The sequence below is a fragment of the Parasteatoda tepidariorum genome, chromosome 4 (genome assembly GCF_982258835.1).
Source record: "Parasteatoda tepidariorum strain Cologne lab strain chromosome 4, Ptep-v5.0, whole genome shotgun sequence".
In the NCBI taxonomy this organism is placed as follows: Eukaryota; Metazoa; Arthropoda; class Arachnida; order Araneae; family Theridiidae; genus Parasteatoda; species Parasteatoda tepidariorum.
The window spans coordinates 119490851-119507385 of record NC_141758.1 but is presented as its reverse complement, the minus strand read 5'-3'; the positions used below and the strand labels follow the sequence as shown (position 1 = coordinate 119507385).

General features: G+C 31.8%; 1 protein-coding gene across 1 annotated transcript; it reads left to right on the top strand.

Moving 5' to 3' along the window:
* The first annotated feature begins 1716 nt into the window (after positions 1-1716).
* Positions 1717-13423, top strand: LOC147812649 (uncharacterized). Its single transcript, XM_087162371.1, has 7 exons — positions 1717-1801; positions 6682-6738; positions 8643-8706; positions 8852-8967; positions 11137-11339; positions 13040-13093; positions 13302-13423. Exons 1-7 carry the CDS (start codon positions 1755-1757, stop codon positions 13421-13423), a joined length of 663 nt encoding a protein of 220 aa, XP_087018497.1. The 5' UTR covers positions 1717-1754.
* The last annotated feature ends 3112 nt before the right edge of the window (positions 13424-16535 follow it).

The following is a 16535-nucleotide window of genomic DNA, read 5'->3' as shown; positions in this document are numbered from 1 at the left end:
TTCAAATTTTGTTGCTTTTTTTAAATTACTTTTTTAAGATAATATGCTATTCATATTTTTTTAGAATTATTTTTCAAAGAAATTTGCTTTTTTATGAGAATTTTTTCCCAATTCGTTGATGAAAGTTTCGTTCAAACAAGGAGCGTTTTGAGTTTTCTTCAATTAAGTTTTTAGAATTTCATAAATTTCTTAACATGTTTTACTTGTATAAAATAAACGTCGCCGAGTCGTACTATATCAATGTTTTATGGAGAAACCATTTTAAATCTAACTTTATAATATTTATAATCACTACTAATAAATACCATTATTAAAGCCATTTGCTACATAAATTGAATAATGAAGGATCGTGAACTAATACTTCAATTTAAATGTAAATCTTCAATTCAATTTAAATCCTTCAATTCAAGCCTTCCTAAATTCAAACCTTCAATTTAAATGTAAAATACTTCAATGAATCGAACTCAAGTCCTTGTTGGTAGTTCTTTAACGTAGTGATAATTAAACCAGCATTTGAAATGTGCTTAAGCAGAACAATTCTCAAAATCGGCTGGCGCTTTATTATTTTAAGAGAAGAACAGTCTTAAAGTGTATCTCTAATGCATATAAAGTTTCAATCAAAAGTGAGTCCTTGAAAGTTATTGATATTGAAAGAGGGTTGGTCATTCATGAATAGAACTTACTTTTTAACTGTCATTGAACATCCGACCGAATTTCGACTACTAATGTTTATCTCCGTAGCCTTTTAATTTCGAACCCAATTCAGAAAACAAAGAAACTCCTGGATCAAGAAATTTGCCCATCGTGGAGGACTTTTTGATAGAATGAACCCATATTTGAGTTATATGGTGAAGAAAACCACGAAAAACTCCCACGGTAAGCCTGACGTAGCAAGGGGCCTATGATCCATCTACTAATGAGGATATGTTGCAGCAGCACTGTGGTCGGTGCGAGCCCGGTGTAGAATTTGTATCAACCAGCCGTCACGGGAACCCGTTTAAACTTATTACGTGGTCTACCCTCTAAGATACCATGTGCAGCGATTTTATTTTATAACCGTCAGTGACTAGCTGACAGAATTTTTTGGGCAACTAATGTTCAACTCCGTAGCCTTGTAATTTTAAATCCAATCCAGAAAACTACTGGATAGGGAGAAAAAATGTGCGTTCGTGGAGGACTTTTTTATGGACCTAATCCACATTGGCTTTTCACGGAGAGGAAAAATACGAAAACCTCCCACGGTTAGCCTGGGTTATGACAAGGGGACTCTAACTTATGATCCGTGTACCACCGAGGACATTTTTCGTCAGTAATGTTGTCAGTGCAAGTTCAATTCTTATCAACCAGTCATCGCTGGATTATGACAAGGTATGTCGTCACTTATTATCAAATCTGATAGGATATTTGATAAACTTAAACTTAATTTCTTTAAATTTACCTAAAAATGACTTTGGATTCAAAACAAGAGAGGATCTAAGAAATTTTTTATCGAACTGGAGGGGAAAAAAATATGTTGTGTAAAAATTTTTGGAAACTGTAAAGTAACTTGTCTTGAAAATGGTAGCCTATTTTTGAGCCATTGAAACATGCCGGGTGTTATTTTCAGTCGGTATATTTTTGAATCGAATGAGGTTTCTTAATCAATCATTATCTTATCATTTCAGTTTTTTAATCGTTATCATGTTTCATTAATTGTTATTAATATGCATTTTCTATAATAGGTGAAAATTTGAAGGTTTTTCCAAGGTTTAACCATGATAGAAATCAAAAGATTTGCCGGTCCGTGTGTCACTGGTTTCAGGTAAATGCTCGATTTTAAATCTAACTTTTATTTATATGCGTATATTTTATTTATTGTCTAATAAATTATCCTCTCCAATAATTGTATTTATATTAACAGTATGTATGTTACAGTAAAATAAAAAATAATAAGACGCGAATAGTTCTTCTAATGAGGCTTTTAATTTAGAAAGGGATTTCTATGATTGATTCTATTTGATTTCTATTAGATTTATTTAATTCTTTTGATGTTACTCATCTTGACTCGTGTTTTGACTTGTGCTCTTAAATTGTAATGTTCAGAGAGGCCAGAGAACTAATGGCGTCATTGCCAATCTTCTGGGCATTTGTAATAAATAAAATAAATATTTTTTCTTCATATTTTTCCAGAATTTCCGCGCACCATGTATCTATTTATTTCTCAGTACTTTTTGTTTACATGTAGAGGAGATCAGACATATTTTGTATTAAATTGTCAGATACTTGTTTCAGAGATAGGGAGTATTTTTTTTTCTTGCACAAAAGTATGATTTTATCAATTTTTAATTATATTTAGGAAAATAAGTATGCACTTCAATTTTGACATGTATAAACATATTGTTTGGCGCAGCATGTCCACATTTGGATTTTGTGCCATTAAACTCTACATTCAATCAATCAATCAATCAATCTTGCACAAAAGAAAAATACAGGGCTGAGCATTTGCTCGATATAAAACCTTGGTTACTATGTTAAGGAGAAGTAAGCAATTTCTTTAAGAATAATGTTTTATCGTTGCCCCGTGTAAAATAAATGAGCTTGAAAAGTCACAATTAAAGTAACGACTCCTCATAATTTTGAAATTAGAACATCGGGTCAAGATGGGCTTTATGATTCTCTGCAACTAGAGCAATCATGTAAACTGGTTTGTTTAGTAAAATGTGTCTATATGATAATCACGTATAGCAAAGATGAAGTATGCTCATTTATTCTTTTAAAAGAGGTAACAAATGGTCTGATTTCATGGCATTTGTTAATTTGTTATAGATTTTTGTTTCCCATTCCATCTGCTAATTGGTTGATCTGTTAATTGCGTTACGACAGAGCAAACCTGTTTGGAGTGGATTTTGCAATAAAATGGAAGGTTTTATTTTCTGATATTATATTTAAGTCCAGTATTACAGCGATTAAGCATAGTCTTAATACCCATCGCAAACTGTTAATTAAAAATTTTATTCAAGAGTAGTGAAAAAATCACGTGAGATGTTTTTGAACATTAATATTTGGAAACTACTTGCAAGGGCATTTTTTTAAATCCCAGATTCATGTCTCTAAAAATATATTTGACTTTCAATTGATAAACGCTCTTGGAGAAGAACTATCTGATTTATCAACACAAAATAACTTGTAGTTCTAGAAAATATCAGCGAGAACAACTGATGATAGCTCCTTAATCTGTGTATTACCCTTAAATTTCAACTTAACATGAAATATATGACCGAAATAAAGATATTAAACGATCTTCTACAACCCTAGATAGTTGGAATTCTAAATTGGAATTTGAGCTTTCTGCTGATAAAATCACTCAACGCTACTCCTCCTTTACCGACCTTGACTTGTTAGGAATTGTTCTACATTCAAAAAAATTCTAATAATTTAGTTAATGATATTTCTAGTATCAAATGCTTTCTTATACTTCTTGAAATCTATCATAACTAACTTTTTTTTTACCCAGGGATTTCTGCCAAACCCCTGAAACGTTTCTTATAACCCTACTTTTTATTAACTTGTTCGAACTTTTTCCTATCCCCCCTATTGTTTAAACCACTTTTTATATGTTTATCTCTATACTTTTGTACTGCCGGTTGGTGTTTAGAAGTAGTATATGAACCGTAACATGTCCAAACTCACCCATAAATTAATTAAACTTTTATGGAACCTGATTTTTTTTTTTATCGAATTCATCAAGTTCCATCTCTAATTTATCTATAACAGTATTCTTGCATATAATTTGTATTTTTTAACTAGATTTAAAGTCTTTATCTTCATTGAATTTATCATGCGTTTCTAATTTCATTTCTAAAAACCAAAGATAATTTTTAAAGAGTTCATTTGTTGCTCTTTAAAAAATGCCTTACTTAATAAATTTTATGTCTTTTCACTAACTAATTTCACTTCCTTAGTTTGCGTTTCCGTAAAACTTATTTCGTAACTGTTGCTCTTTAAAAAACGCCATACTTAATAAGTTTCATGTATTTAAAATTTCTAATTTCACTTCCTCAGTTGTCGACGTTTCCGTAAAACTTATTTCGTAACGGTTGCAATCTTATTTCTGCAAGACAAATGTTCCACAAAATCACCACCATTTTTTTGCCACCATTCAAAGCACGCTGTATAGTTTAATTGTATAGTTTTGATAAATAATCTAACCAAGCTACCGATTTCTTGTTGCATTGATATTTTTGAATAATATATTCATCAATAGTAATTGATTCATATTTAAGACATTTAAGTCATTCACAGCCATAAATATACCTCCCAGTGTATCATAAAAAAATGGACCTATGCCTTTAGTATGGACCTTTTAGCAAGTACCGCTACATTATTTCCATATCATCCAGATAATACTTGAGGCTTTCTAAATTATACAGAAACCTAGTTTCCAACTTCTTATACTAGTTTCCTTATTTTACTTCGATTTGTTTAAGCAAACTGTCGTCTCAAATGGTGGATTTTCAATCTCTTTGTGTTTGACATCAGTTGTGACTCCGCAGCAATCAGTTTTTTTGGCCAGACTGTTTCTTGCATGGTACTCTTTTGTTTCCAAAACATTTAAAACTCTTCTCATTCTTTCGAAATCTGTTTCAAGTACAGTCACTTAATCGAATAACCTGCTAATACGAATAAAATTTAGAAACCAAATTATTTTATAGCAAACTAATGTTAAACTTTTCCCCGTTTAAACGCTTATTTGTTGTTATGTGTACCTTAGAAATCGTATTTAACTTAATAGTTAACTTAAGTATTTATGGGGTGATTGGTCTATAAGAAGGATGAAGATTTCGTTTTCTGCAAAAATGTACGCATCAGAAAACGTAAAACCGTTTATAATTGCACATTTTAGCACTTCATTGATTACAGTTGTCCTTCGATAGTTGTGATATGTGTGGCCCAAGAGTTACAACTGTCCATTAATTGATGTGTTTGGTAAAACTGATAAAAATCTGGTTAATTTTAATTCGCTCCTCACTTTTATTTCTGTTTCTTCTGTTTCTAGTTGTAAAATATCATCTAACGACACTTTCACTGTCTATCCCTTTTTACTAAAAATGTTAGGAAAGACTCGAACTAAAATACTATTTCGGCAACTTTTAGCTCACACGTAACAGTGAAAGATGGAATGTAATAAAATGTCCAAACAAGTGTAGAATAAGTCTAAGAATGAAATTCAAGGATCTTCAAATCCATGAATGAGCAAATTAATAAATGAATGAATCAGAGGATAATGAATCATTAAATTAACAAAAAATAGTGAATCGATGTATCAAAAATAAATGAGCATATTAAAAAATGGATCAACGCATCAAGGGAAATAAACAGAAATTTAATGAATCAGTGAAGGGATGAAAGCGAGTAAAGATGAATCAAATTGTTAGTAAGAAAATAAAACTGCGAATTGCTGAATTAGAGTACTAAGGAAATAATTAATCGATGAATCGCTGAGAAGCGAATCAGTAATCAATGATTCTTTGAACTCCTAGTCGCTTGTTTATTTATTCGTTATTTTATTGATTCATTGATGTGTTGATTTTCTTCCGTTTCGTTTTCGTTGACATATTTATCTATTCAATAATCGCTCACCTGTTCGATAATCAAGTCTCTGATTCATACCCAGATAGCAAATTAAGGTTTATTTTCACTCAGCTAAAATTAATTAATGTAAACCTAAAAAGATCTGTTATGCGGTTTTCGTGTAAACCTTAATCTGTGACAATTTGCTCTGTTCTACACACTACCTAATCCAAAACACAACCTTCTATAAATACACATAAGGGCGACCTTTGTGCTGGAATACAAAGTAAGGTAAAACAACGTTTAGGAGCACAAAAAATTTAAGAAAGCAGACAGCTGTTTCGGATGCTCAAAGGGCAACCTTCATCAGTGCAACAGTCCTTCTATGTACATAAAAACCTTATTTCGAGGTTGTCTTAGGGTTTTTCAACGTGAAAAAAATCCTTTAATAGAGTTAGTCTCAAGATGAAAATAATCTTAAATCTAGGAAATTTTAAGGTTTCTTTTCGTAAAGTCTTGTATGCTCAGCTTAACTCCACCTTCTCATGAAATTTTAATGGACAATCTCTAGTGTGACGTCATTTAAAACGTCATTATGGATCTATGAGACCATTTTATCTAAGTGCTTTTTAAAAAAGCTTTTAAAAAAATAATTTTTAATCCTTTTATGATGAAAGGTTTGAAATATTTTTGCTTTATTTGAAAAAAAAAAAAAGGTTTTTGGTACAAACATTTTCGTAACAATGTCGACACGGTTGTCGTTACATGCTTTCTGAGTTGATACATTTATTCCAAAAGAAAAAAATGAAGCATTGCTATAACATAAAACAGCGTTCGTGAATCCATTGATACTCAGGGACCAAAAAAAGCTGAAAATATAAGCTTGAATTCTTTTATTTTTTTTTTTTTAAATGTATCAATGTCATGATAGTTAATAACTCAGTTCACCATGAAAAAAGCATTTTTGTTCATCGTCTAAATTAAAACTATTTCGAAGTTTTAGAGGAAGATTAAGTCTTTTTAATTTGTAGGAAGTACTAAGCGTTAATTTTTCTTAAGCTATTCTAGGAACTAATAACATGCGTCAATTGTTATTGTGCTAATTATCCTATTTGTTATTTTCATGTTTAGAAACCTTCTGAATAAGTTCAACATCGTCTGTGAAAGAGAGCTGTATCGCCAGGAAATGTAAGTTCATTTAATCCATTTCATTATATAAAAACAATTTTTAGAGATTTATTTGAATTTATGAAATAATCACTATTGTGACATTAAGGAATTTTCAATAATTATCAATAATACTTTAACATGAACACTAATCATAAAGCTTGGATTCTGGGTAAACCCCAAAACATTTACAAATTGTCGTCACTGGATATCGATCCAAAACTTTGTTTACTGGACTTGTTGCCAAAATAAAAAATATAAAATCGCACATAGCACATAGTCGGTAAGTTCTTAAATCTGGACATAGCTCAAATCGCGTGTTTGCAGAAATAGACATATTTCTGAATGCATGATTATGAAAACGAACAAATCTCAAAATGCGTGTGTTTATGCAGCTTGATATGCGCTTTTTACGAAAATGGGAGCCGCTTAAAATGCGTCTTTACGAAAAGAGACGCAGCTTGAAAGGCATCTATATAAAAATGGGAGCTGCTTAATATGTGTTTTTACGAAAACGGATGCAGCTCATAAACCCTTTCACTATATTAAGCTATGGGCCCTGTTTTGTAGCCGTATTTAATTCCATAACACAGCTTTTAAAAAAAATGTGCTTTTAATACCCATATATAGGAAATTCAGTTTTAATATCCATAAATAATCACTACAAGGTAAATAAGAAACACTACTACTTTTAAACATAATTATTGAATAACTTTAAAAATATATTTATTATACAGTACGCAAAATAAAAAGAATTGGAACACAATAACTTTTGATTTAATCATCGTATTTTAACACCGCTGTGATGCAGTCTTAATGAATAGGAACAACTTTTAACAGAGCTTGGAAAAAATGTAATAGAGTATATTAATTGATCACAAAACTTTGACTACAACTGTAATCGTGTATGCAGTACTCATTTCTTATGTCATCATGATTACTTGTAACATGACTGCAAATAATAAAATTACAAGTAAATATGACTGAAGATTTCATAATACAATGCAGATTGTATTATTTTGTATTTACATGCAACATTTCTAACAACAATTTTGCATTCAAAATTGGATCAACGTGGGGTCTTATGAGACCAATATTGGGATGTCTAGATTTTCTGATATTGGTCCTAGAATGGCTTTTAATATTGGTCCGAGAATCATTTTTGTCTACGATTATTATTACAAAATATAGACACCCAATTCTCTACAGGAAGCTTAGAGAGGTCCATCATAGGAAGCCATTGAAAATATGGGCGAGGTTTATCCTCTAAGCCACCAAGGCTCATGTGCAGCAATTTTATTTTATAACTGTCATTGAACAGAATTGCTTGGGCTTACGACTACTATTGCTCAACTCCATAGCCTTGTAATTTTCAACGCAATCCAGAAAACAGGAGAAATTTGCCTTCGTGAAGGACTTTTTGATGAAGCTAATCCGCATTTGCGTTATATGGAGAGGAAAATCATGAAAACCTTCCACGGTTAGCCTGATGGCAAGGGGACTCGAACCCATGATCTGTATACCACTGAGGATATTTTACGTCAGCGTGTTGTCGGAGCATGCGAATTTCGAGATTTTATTCTCGCTTTTGGGCTCTCTGCCTACCCCACAGCACTAAGCTTCTTACATGAAAAGTTAAAAAAACTATTACTTTTTTACTATTACTACTAGTACTTTTTATTCTAACCATTATAACTAATACACTTTTTAGGAAAGTCTTTTTAAAAAAGAGTTTTTTTATTGTCAACAGATTAAACAATTTAACAATTTATCTCTTTACTGCATCTTCAATTTAAAGACCCAATAATAAATTAATTTCCCTTTGAGCTAAATTTCAACTTAAATTTGAGCATAATAGATTTTTTATTTTATTAAATGTCTTCTGCAACTGGTAGTTGAGTCAAATAAATGTTCTTCTTTTACAGAGCTGTTCGCAGAAGTAGCAGCCGCTACGCAATTTTGGAAAGTAGAAGAACAGTCAATGAAAGGGTAAATGCATTTTATTTTCTGTTTAATGAATTTTAATATATTTTAATATGTTTATTATGGTTTGGAATCAAATTATGGCATGACATCTTTCCATTTTTGTTCTGTAAATTAAAGAGGTTTTTATTCAAAAGGGTTTGTTTTTTAGGAGGCTTCACTGATAGAACGGATGAAGAAAATGGAGATCGACCATCAAAAAGAAGTTATGGAGCTCCAGGCGAAAATCCATGCCTATGAAAGACTTTTGCTGACAAAAAAATGCAGGTAAGAAATATTCTGAAATGTTGGAAAGTAAGATACGCTTAAGAAAAAAAAGAAAGAAACGATATATATCATGTAAAATCAGTCGAACCCAGCTCAAGGGACCATTTCGGTGCACTATGAGCGGGGAGTTCACTATATCCGCACTTCAAACAATTTTTCTGAGCTGCTCCCTTTTATTACACATTTAAATAAATGACCAAAATAAAGAAGCGTGAAAATGATTCAAAACAATATGTAGTATAGTGTGAAGTTTTATTTTTAATTACTCTTCGCCGGGAGCCCAGAAGCAGAAAGTGCCTAAAGCTGTGACGTACGTCGCAGAACAAACGAAGTCCTGCAGAACAATTTGTATCTTGAATAAGTGACAGCATTTTCCTGCGGACCCCCGCCCACCTACCTCCGGTAGTCTTGAACAATCCCCTACCTTTATCTCGTACTACATTCTGTAGACCATAATGACCTGAAGGTTTAAAAGAACATCCATGGAAATATGCCGTCCGCATCAGTAACCTGAAGTGCACATTATAAAATAGCATCTTATCCTCATTTCAAATGTAGAGAGGAATTCCAAGATATGAAGGTCTTCTTCACGGTTTAAAAATACAAAGATTGCATCACAAATGTTTGGCCAGGAAAGTATGTTTCAAGGATGCCAGATTTGCCTGTTATCTTCAAAAGACCGTCTTAAATAATTCTGAGCTTTCTATATTTTCCTCAGATGCAATACAAATGATTCCATGTTGAAGCAGCTCAAAATATATTTTGAAAAAGAGGAAAACATTGATATTCTAGGAGAAACTTACTTCTTACCAGAATCACGATATTGGATTTTATAATTACGTGAATATCAATCGCGATATTAAAGTTTTAAATAACCCAAATACGAATCACTGCGCATAATCACTAAATTGCGTGAATACAAATCGCAATAGTGGATTTTAAAAGCGCGTAAATGTAAATCGTGATATTGGATTTTTAAATAACGTGAATACGAATCGCAGCGCGTAGATTTTAAATCAGGTAAATACGAAAATCAATGCTTGATATCGCGTGAATAAGAATCCAAATGTTAGCAGATTCCGGCGAGGTTCCAAACATTTAAAAAGGCGAAAATCCGCCAAACCAAAAGAATCAAATTTGCGAAAGAATCACGTAAGACGCAATTCTTCACGTAATTAGCAGTAATATTTATGTAAACGTCTCTTTAACTCCCAGTATAATCAATTGATATTTTCCTATTACTGTAACGACCGTTCATTCTTTCGTTAATACAGTTTTACGAGATCATTCTTAATTTATTTTGAAGGTTACATTTCTGATAGTATTCTTCCCAAATATTTTATTGTAAGTTCGCTTCGTAATGAGAACTGTTACGATGAATGAATTAAGAATGACGAATGTAAGGAATCAGTCAATATAAGGTGTATTAAATAGTCAGCAGCTGTGAATTTGTTTATGTATTTGAAGAGCATTTTAGTCCAATCATTTAATGAGTTGTTCATGAACCCACAAATTGTTTCACGGATGTCAGCGGCAACAATTTTTCATTTTTTTTAAAAATAATTTTCAACAAAATGATGACGCATTGAATGCAAAATACAATAATTTTAATCAAGAATAAAACCACACAGATAATTAATTTTGTAGAATCTATAAAACTGTTTTAATTTTAATGTTTATGTATTTGTGTATCATAAGATTATACTTGTTAAATACTTTGCCAGTAGTAAATATTCTAGAATGTTTGTGATGATGTCGTCTTAATTAAACTAATGATTTTTTTCCCTTCAGAATTTGAATGCGTTAATTGTTATTTATCATGTTCTTATGTTCCCTAAATGATTATTTTGGGTTAATAAACTAGATATAGAATAAGAAAAACAATTTTCTATACCGGCAAGTTTTTACTTTTTTTTAAAGGGAAGTCAAATTTTTTTTCTCCAAAATTGTAATTTAGTTTTCATGGCGTCATTTTCAGTATCACCCGGAGCATGAAAACGCCCTCTATCGGCACTGATACTTACCTAGTAAAAATATGACAAAATGACCACCTTTAACTAGAAAAAGTAAATAAGGGAAGCAAGCTTGGGGAACATTTCACTTTTAAAATAAAATATATTTCAATATAATAACCAATCATTTGATCGCTTGTTGATTTTTGGCTTGTAGCATGAAAACCAGCACTGGAATTCAAACTTCCGAGGTTTCCATTCCAAGGGAGTCTGCATCCTTTGGTTTGAAGAACCATCCTGAGGAATCGTCCTCTAATATTGAACCATCTTTTACACCAGAATCAACCCCAACAGGCCTCTTTATACATCAAGAAGATGAGGCAGATACGGATAACGAACTTCATCAATTACGTTCACAAAGTTAGTAATTTTCATATTCAATTTCCTTTATTTTTAAAGTAATTATGCCAATTTTTTTTTACAATTTTTATCATTGAAAAGAGTTACTGTTTATTTATTTTTTTAAAATAAACCGTCAACTAAAGTTCGGTTTTTTAACAATTTTGAATCCAATTCTTCGCACCCACATTTCTTAAGACTTAATATTAAGATTTCTCATTCGTATGAAGTAGCCAGAGAGAAACATAAGAAAAGGAAGGGAAAAGTATATTTATATTCTATGTATGTGTGTGAGTGCGCGCGCGCGTATCAAAACCCCTTATGTTTACTTATACCTTTGTATGCGGAACATCTGACTCCTAATTTTTTAAAATATACTTTTTTTTCGCACTAAATAACGTAATTTCTAATTTTTCTTTCCCATAGAATCAAAGGAGGTGCTTCGTAGAATGGCAAATTCAGTGTGGAACTCATCGATACAACCCTTATCTCACTATAAGTAGATTTCCTATCATTTAGTACTCAATTATATATATTTAAAAAAAAAAATTGACTGTAGTTGGTTAGAGTAAGGAAGGGTATAAGAGAGCCGTGTTATTTCTGACGTAGCTTTTCGAGTCGTATGATACCAAACAAGAGTTAAAAGAGCTAACAGTTCATCAGCTACAAGTTTGTTTGTTTTTAAAAAATTTTCCATATGCAAAACTACTGGATAAAATGCAATGTTTTGTATTAAAAGAAAACTGTTATAACTTTTAAGTTATTTATCTTATAGATTTAACGGGGTTCAATTTCCTTCAGTTCAGCGTAAAAAAATAATAATAAATGAATTAACAAAACACAGTTAACGAATTTCTTATTTTCCAATAACTAGTAGATATCAGATGCGTATACAATGTTATTAGCGTAAATAAAAAATTAACCAAAATGGTATGTTTTGTGTATGAAATTCTTTTCAACTTTTGAACAACTTGTCCAATTGACTCTGAATTGATCTTCTTAGATTTAACGCGAGAAATTTCTTAGAAACCTATGCGTCGCTGGTCTAAATAGTAAAGTCAGATACGCATAAAGGTACAAATTAAAAATATGTAATTTTTTCATGTTTGGTTGTAAATTCTAAACTATTAATCTAATCATCTTGTGTTTGATCTAATTCAGCTAAGTATTAAAACAGCCTCGAATCAGCTTCATTTGTTCAAATAGCATTGTTTAAATTTCTCCTTCTGCCAAAACACAATACATAGGATTTTGCAACAATTTCGCCAAGAGCATTGAAGACCTTCGTTTTCAGATGTTTAGAAATTTTGATCTATTTTTACTGCATAGTTGTTTACACCTTTAATGCTTAGGCCATTTTTTTAGTAAAATATATTTTACAGTAAGAAATAAATAATTAAAATAACCTTTACCTTTAAAATTTAACCTTTAACCTTTTTAACCTTTAAAATTAATGCTGTTCTGTCATGTAATAGATTATTTTAACTTTGGTTAAAAATTTCATTGAGCTAATGTTATCAGTGCCTAAATATCGTGCTTAACAACGTCTTTCTATACTAATCGTTATTGAGATCCATATATTATGTGATTATTACATGAAATGTATTATGATAGATATTTTTAGCTGAAATATGTTTTTTTTTCTATTGAAAAATGAACGCTCTAACACGAAAATATCATTTTATAAGAAAATGTGTTAATGAATGCTCATTCCGTTGCAGCAGGCTTCTTTGGACACAGCTCAAAGACCACCATCGTAAGTGTTCTCTTCTTTCGTCTATTTATCTATGAATGCTAACTAATATTTATGTGCTTTACATGTTTCGCAACTCTATAAAATATCCGTTTGATGCCACTTCTCACATTTTCCCCTCTCTACCACTTCTATTTATTTTTATTACTATTTAACTCTTTAAGCTATCTTGCATCCCATAATATGAAAGAAAAATTGAAATTTTTAATTTTTTTTTTTCTTTGTTACAGACCCTACAGACCTCCCCAAATTATCCGTTTGTCAAGGGCTGATGTTGTTGATGCTGGAGTTGGACAACAAGCTGATGAACCTGTTGATGCTGAACAACCTGATGAACCAGTTGAACCAGTAAGTTATTTTATCAACGTTATATATATACACACCTACAATTATAATGTCTGTTTGGCGCAGAGTAGCCGATTCTGGCTCTTTCACTATTAAACCGTGAAACGTTGCTGTCAAATACAGCAGTTACCAACGTGGAACCTCAAAGTGGTGAATTTATTGACCGTAGGCGGATAGTGAATTATAAACATGTCTATCATTGAATAGTTAAACATGATGTGGAAGACAAATCAAAGTTTTCTTAACAACAGTTATTAGAAACTAAGTAGGATTGTTTGCTGTAAAAACATTTGTATGAAAGAAAAAATGTTCTTAGAAAAAAGTTCCACGGTTGCTAGTAAATAGTCATTTTTAATTATGAAAAAACAAATAAAATGTTTGTATAAATTCAATGTGCTGCTTCACTTTTCTGCTACCAACGTTATTTCATAGATTATAATGTGGAGGAACATCATAATATTTAAGTTTACGAGATAAATACAAAGTTAAGTGTACTTTTCTGAGTTTCTCAGAAGAAAAATGACAATGTGTGCTAAAAACCTTTCTGACTCTTAGTTCGTTTTTTCTTAAATTTTAAAAATTACATAGTAATATTCACCACTTTTGCTACTATTTTGGCAATCATTTTGCATTTTCTAATTGCCAATAAGTGATCTGGTATGACTAGTCCTGTCACCAGAATGTTTCTTCGCTTTCGATAAAAAAAAAAATCAAAAATCAAACTAAAGCAAACTTTTTCTGTTATTTAACTATAATCCTATAATTTTACATGCTAATTTCGGCTAATTCCACTAGTGGACAAAATTAAGAGATGGAAGACATTTTCCCAAATATATTAAAAAAATACTGAATATAAATAAATGAAATTTGGTATGGATATAGCTTATTCCATGATAATAAAGTATGCAAAACAAAAATGAAAGTGCCATTCACTGGTAAGACCTATTGCCAATAAATCCAATGTAGTCTGAACTTAAGGATAAAAGATGACAATAAAAGTGAGGCTTGTATAGTGTGTGTTGCCTCTAGTATGGTCACCCCTGACAGACAGACAGCATGCACAACGAGTATGCATGCTGCTAATAAGGGAGTTAAGGAGGACTTGTGGAAGACCCTCCCATTCTTCCACCAAAACAATTTTTAACTCCAGAATGGTTCTGGGGGGAGGTTGGCGCATCGCAATAGCTCTCCCAAGAGCGTCCCAAGCATGTTCAATAGGAATCAGGTCAGGGGATTCGGCTGGCCAATCCATTCGTTGAATATCCTCGCTTTCCAGATACTCATCAACCATGAGAGCCCTATGTGGTCGCTCATTGTCGTCCATAAAAATGAACTCAGGGCCAACAGCGCGCCTGAAAAGACGCACATAGGGCTCTAGGACCTCCTGCCTGTATCTCTAGGCATTCACGGAACCATTGTCAAACACATGGAGCGGTGTGCGGGTATCTTGCATGTGCGAATGAATGCGCGAAAATGCTTTCCATCTCTTAAATTTGTCCACTAGTGTAGATAAATAACCTCAATATGTTAATCAATGTTCACTCAGTTTCTAATTGATGAAGATGAAGAGGTGTCCGTAGTGTGAGTATTAATCAGGGTGCGTAGCGTCTGTAAAAAGTACTTAAAGGAGCTTTTTCGGGGATTTCGTTTTTAAAAGCTTTTAAAGGTGCTTTTTTCAGCTGGCGTTTTTAAAAAGTGCCTTTTTTCCGAATTTTTTTCCCCTTTCAGTGACATCTGGTGGATCCCATGCATTTCACGAAAAATGGGGAGTTTGCTACGTAATCATTCAAGCGGACTTCATGTCGTACCCACGTTATGACTTGCGCATGCGCATTTGAAACCGAAACCCGAGTGCTCCAATTCGGATAGAGAATATCAGATCCATATGAAATGTTTTTCTTTTTAATTTATTTTAATTTTGTTCTTGTTTATTTTATTTTACTTCTAACACTTTTTTGACGTAGGGGGTAAGGGTACTTTTGTTCTGAGTTCAGGGTCAAGTTGAATTCACTCGGTGATGTGGGAAAGTACTGATTGTTTCGATTTACGCCCGTTTCTTTCTTCTTTTTTTTAACGCTAAAACTGTTGATAAAAAGTTTTTGTTTTTCAATAATATCATTGATTGAATATGAGTTTTTTGAATGCTTGAAAACTTTTGTAAAGTGTTTGAAAAGTTTTTAAAAAGTGCTTATTTTTGATTCAAAGATTTGGCTACGCACCCTGTTAATGTTCTTTTCTTTCGTTTTGTTTATCTATAAACTTAATGTAATTTGCTAGATTAATACTTATATACAGTAGGGAACCGATTATCCGGAACGATCGGGACCATCGCTATTCCGGATAACTGATTTTTCCGGTTTTCTGAATCACTACAAAAAGCAGTTTTTTTTATTGTTAAACCCAACTAAAAAAAAAAAAAAATATGGAAATAATCTTAAAAAGAGGAAAAAACGATGAAGTAATACACTAATGATTATTTCCAAAGTGATGGTAAGGTAAACATCCTTCAAAAAAGAAAGAAAAATCCTAAAATCTTATGAGGAAAAAAAATATCTTTTAAAAAAAAATGGCGGGAAAATTTATCGGTTTTTTGGTTTTCCGGTTTTCTGATTTCCGGATAACGGGTTCTGTGCTGTATTTTATAAATTAAGCATTTAGATAAAATAGCCAATGCATTTGTACGATACTAATGACTTTTTCTCCATTCAACATTCTGACCTTCATTTATTTATTTATTTTTCAATATTTAGACCATGTTAAAAAAATGCTTTCTCAATTATGTAATTATGTTCACATTTTTAGTGATTTTGATGTTGACATCTATTGTTTTAATTCATACACAGTAAAAACCTTTAGTGTATCTCAACACTTAAAAAAGGTGATGATTATTTTAGATTAAATTAGAGTAGAACAAAGGGTAGTGAAACACCTGTTTTACCCAATTTGGAGCTAAGTAGCTTCCGAGATTGTTTTTGATGTAGCAAGATTTGAATTAAATTGAATGTAAGGTTTAGTGGCACAGAATCTGTAAAAGAACATGCTGCGCCGAACAATACCGTAAAACAGTTCAAAAGGCAAAGTGCATGCTAAGCTTCACTTGTCCTGAACAGATAAAATAT